Here is a 2,500-nt window from a genome sequence, read left to right as displayed (position 1 = left end):
TTTAGCGAACTTAAGATTTACGAAAAAAATTCTATATTTCCAAACAAAAGAATTTTGATACATACATATCTTTTTTTTAAAGTCATTTATGGAACCTAATTTGTTTTATAATTTTATTAAAATAGGTAAATATTTTATTTATTAAATGATTTTATTTACCAAATGGTCTTGGTCTGGGTCTAGGTTTAAAATTGAAAATTCCCGGCATTGAACTCATTCCATTTTCGTTTCCATCTATAGGTTTGCCATTCATTCCACCATTTTGATCTTGAAACTGTACTTTTGGATTTATTTGGAACATATTAATGTGAGCAACAACCCCCACTGACAATAGACAGGCTAATATAAATATCGGCAAAATATGCTTCATCTTGTGCCTGGAAAGTTGGAAGTATCGGTGTATATGTATACCTAACAACTAATAGAATTTGGTAAGTTTGGCTTCCTTATTAGTGGAATACATTCTCACTAGAACAAATTAATTATTTTTATAAATTTGTTAATTTTTATAGTTAATTACGAAAGGTACAACTGTGAAATTGGGTTTCGAACCATTTCGGAATAGTATAATAGGTTTTTGACATAGTCAATTTATGTAGGAAAATTAAAATTTTTTGAAAATCAGATTATGTTTTGGAAATCAGACTAATGTTTACCTAACCACTTTTGGAAACACCCTCGAAACGTTTTAATATTAAGGTCTTCCGAAAGATCTGAAGGTGGTCCAAATACCTTTTTTGATATTGCCAATTTCATAAGATTTCATTCAGTAAATAATGAAGAAAGAGCTTCTTGATGTAGTCCAAATAATGATATATTTCTGTTAATATCGAAAAATATGGAATTATTACTTATAGTCTCCATAAAGTATAGATATTCTATAAGATTCAAAAATAATTTAGCTATATCCGTTTGTCTGTCTGTCAAACAGTAGAGTCCAGGAAAAGAGAAGATGGGAGACGAATTTTCTCATAGAGTTCCCTATTGATCACAAATATTTTATAATGAAATATAATAAAATTTTACACAAGAAATTATGATATACCATCCGGTATATCAAGAAAAATTTGGACTTCTTGATATACTGGGTGATCCATATACTGATACCTTTCAAGGTCATGTTAATATTATTCAATATAGTATAAAGTAAAGTAAAGTTGCTCTAGTATAGATACTCTTGATACCCTACTCTAAAGTATAGATACTCTAGGCCCTTCTAAAACGATTTAGCTATATACGTTCGTCTGTCTGTTGTTGACACGATAACGTCCACAAAAAGAGAGGCTGAGAGACGCATTTTCGAATAGTGTTTCCTAATGCTCACAAATACTTCTTATTGAAAATTGGTCCACGATTTCACCTATCCAACCCATACAAATCTATCCTCGGATTATAATTTAAACTGCCATACTGAAATAAATAGGTTGAATGTGGAGCAATCGTGATCAAATTTTGCAGAAGTTACTTTTAGTAATCAGCCGTTTTGGTGATGATCCTTTAGACTATAGCTGTGTGAAACTTCTCACAACCTTAAAGATAATATCGTCCGTGAAACCCATTAGAGGAGAGCACGAATCATTAAACAAATTATGGAAAAAATTGATCTGACCCATTTTATTAAATACATTAATAAAAATACAGTTCTTTTACACTAATAAAACTGAAAATCTCTTCTTGACATAAGAACCCGATAAAAACTAGGATTTATTTTTATAAACCTACTCATAGTACTGCTTCTTGTCCCTTATTACAAAAGTTAATTTGATACTTTCCTCTCGATTTTTAGATTTTTTAAAATGGAGCAACAAATTCAAAATTCTTTCAGATTCTAAAATTTAGAATTAAAAATTTCGAAAACAAACCCAATCTTTTTTCAAAACATCATTATCACTGTATTCCATATAAAGCAAAACAAATATCTCTAAAAGTTTTTTATATAATATTATTATATAATTTACAAGTCAACTATTTATTTGTTATTAACATATACAAATGTATGACTTCTTTTTCCTCCGGATATATAACAAAATTTTCCGTTAGATGTCTATGATCGTTTAGCAAATATGGGTTGGATCAATGGCCGTTTCGGAGCCCAATGTCTTAAAATACCACCCGGCAAAAATTTTCTTGGAGGATCAGGTTTTCTCGGCATTGGTAATCGTGTTCTTTGTATAGGCATACGCATATCCATAGGTTTATTCATCATTGGCATACCCATAGGTCTATGCATAATAGGCCTATGCACACCTATAGGCCTATGCATATTCATAGGTCTATGTATAGGCATATGTGTACCCATAGGTCTATGCATCATAGGCCTATCCATATTCATAGGCCTATGCATATTCATAGGTCTATGTGTAGGCATATGCATACCCATAGGTCTATGCATATTCATAGGTCTATGTATAGGCATATGCATACCCATAGGTCTATGCATATCCATAGGTCTATGAATAGGCATATGCATACCCATAGGTCTATGCATATCCATAGGTCT

At 31.1% G+C, this 2,500-nt stretch overlaps 1 protein-coding gene across 1 annotated transcript in view; it reads right to left on the bottom strand.

The window, feature by feature from the left end:
• Positions 1-2,044: 2,044 nt before the first annotated feature.
• LOC119601318 (proline-rich 33 kDa extensin-related protein-like) overlaps positions 2,045-2,500 on the bottom strand; it is a 783-nt gene continuing 327 nt past the window's right edge. The window contains exon 1 of the mRNA XM_037952163.1: positions 2,045-2,500. This exon is cut by the window's right edge and continues 327 nt beyond it. Coding sequence (XP_037808091.1) covers positions 2,045-2,500 — 456 coding nt within the window.

The sequence above is a fragment of the Lucilia sericata genome, unplaced genomic scaffold (assembly GCF_015586225.1).
Source record: "Lucilia sericata isolate MDLA Ls3-8-SP2 unplaced genomic scaffold, ASM1558622v1 Contig000154F_arrow, whole genome shotgun sequence".
Lineage (NCBI taxonomy): Eukaryota > Metazoa > Arthropoda > Insecta > Diptera > Calliphoridae > Lucilia > Lucilia sericata.
This window is presented reverse-complemented; position numbering and strand designations above follow the sequence as displayed.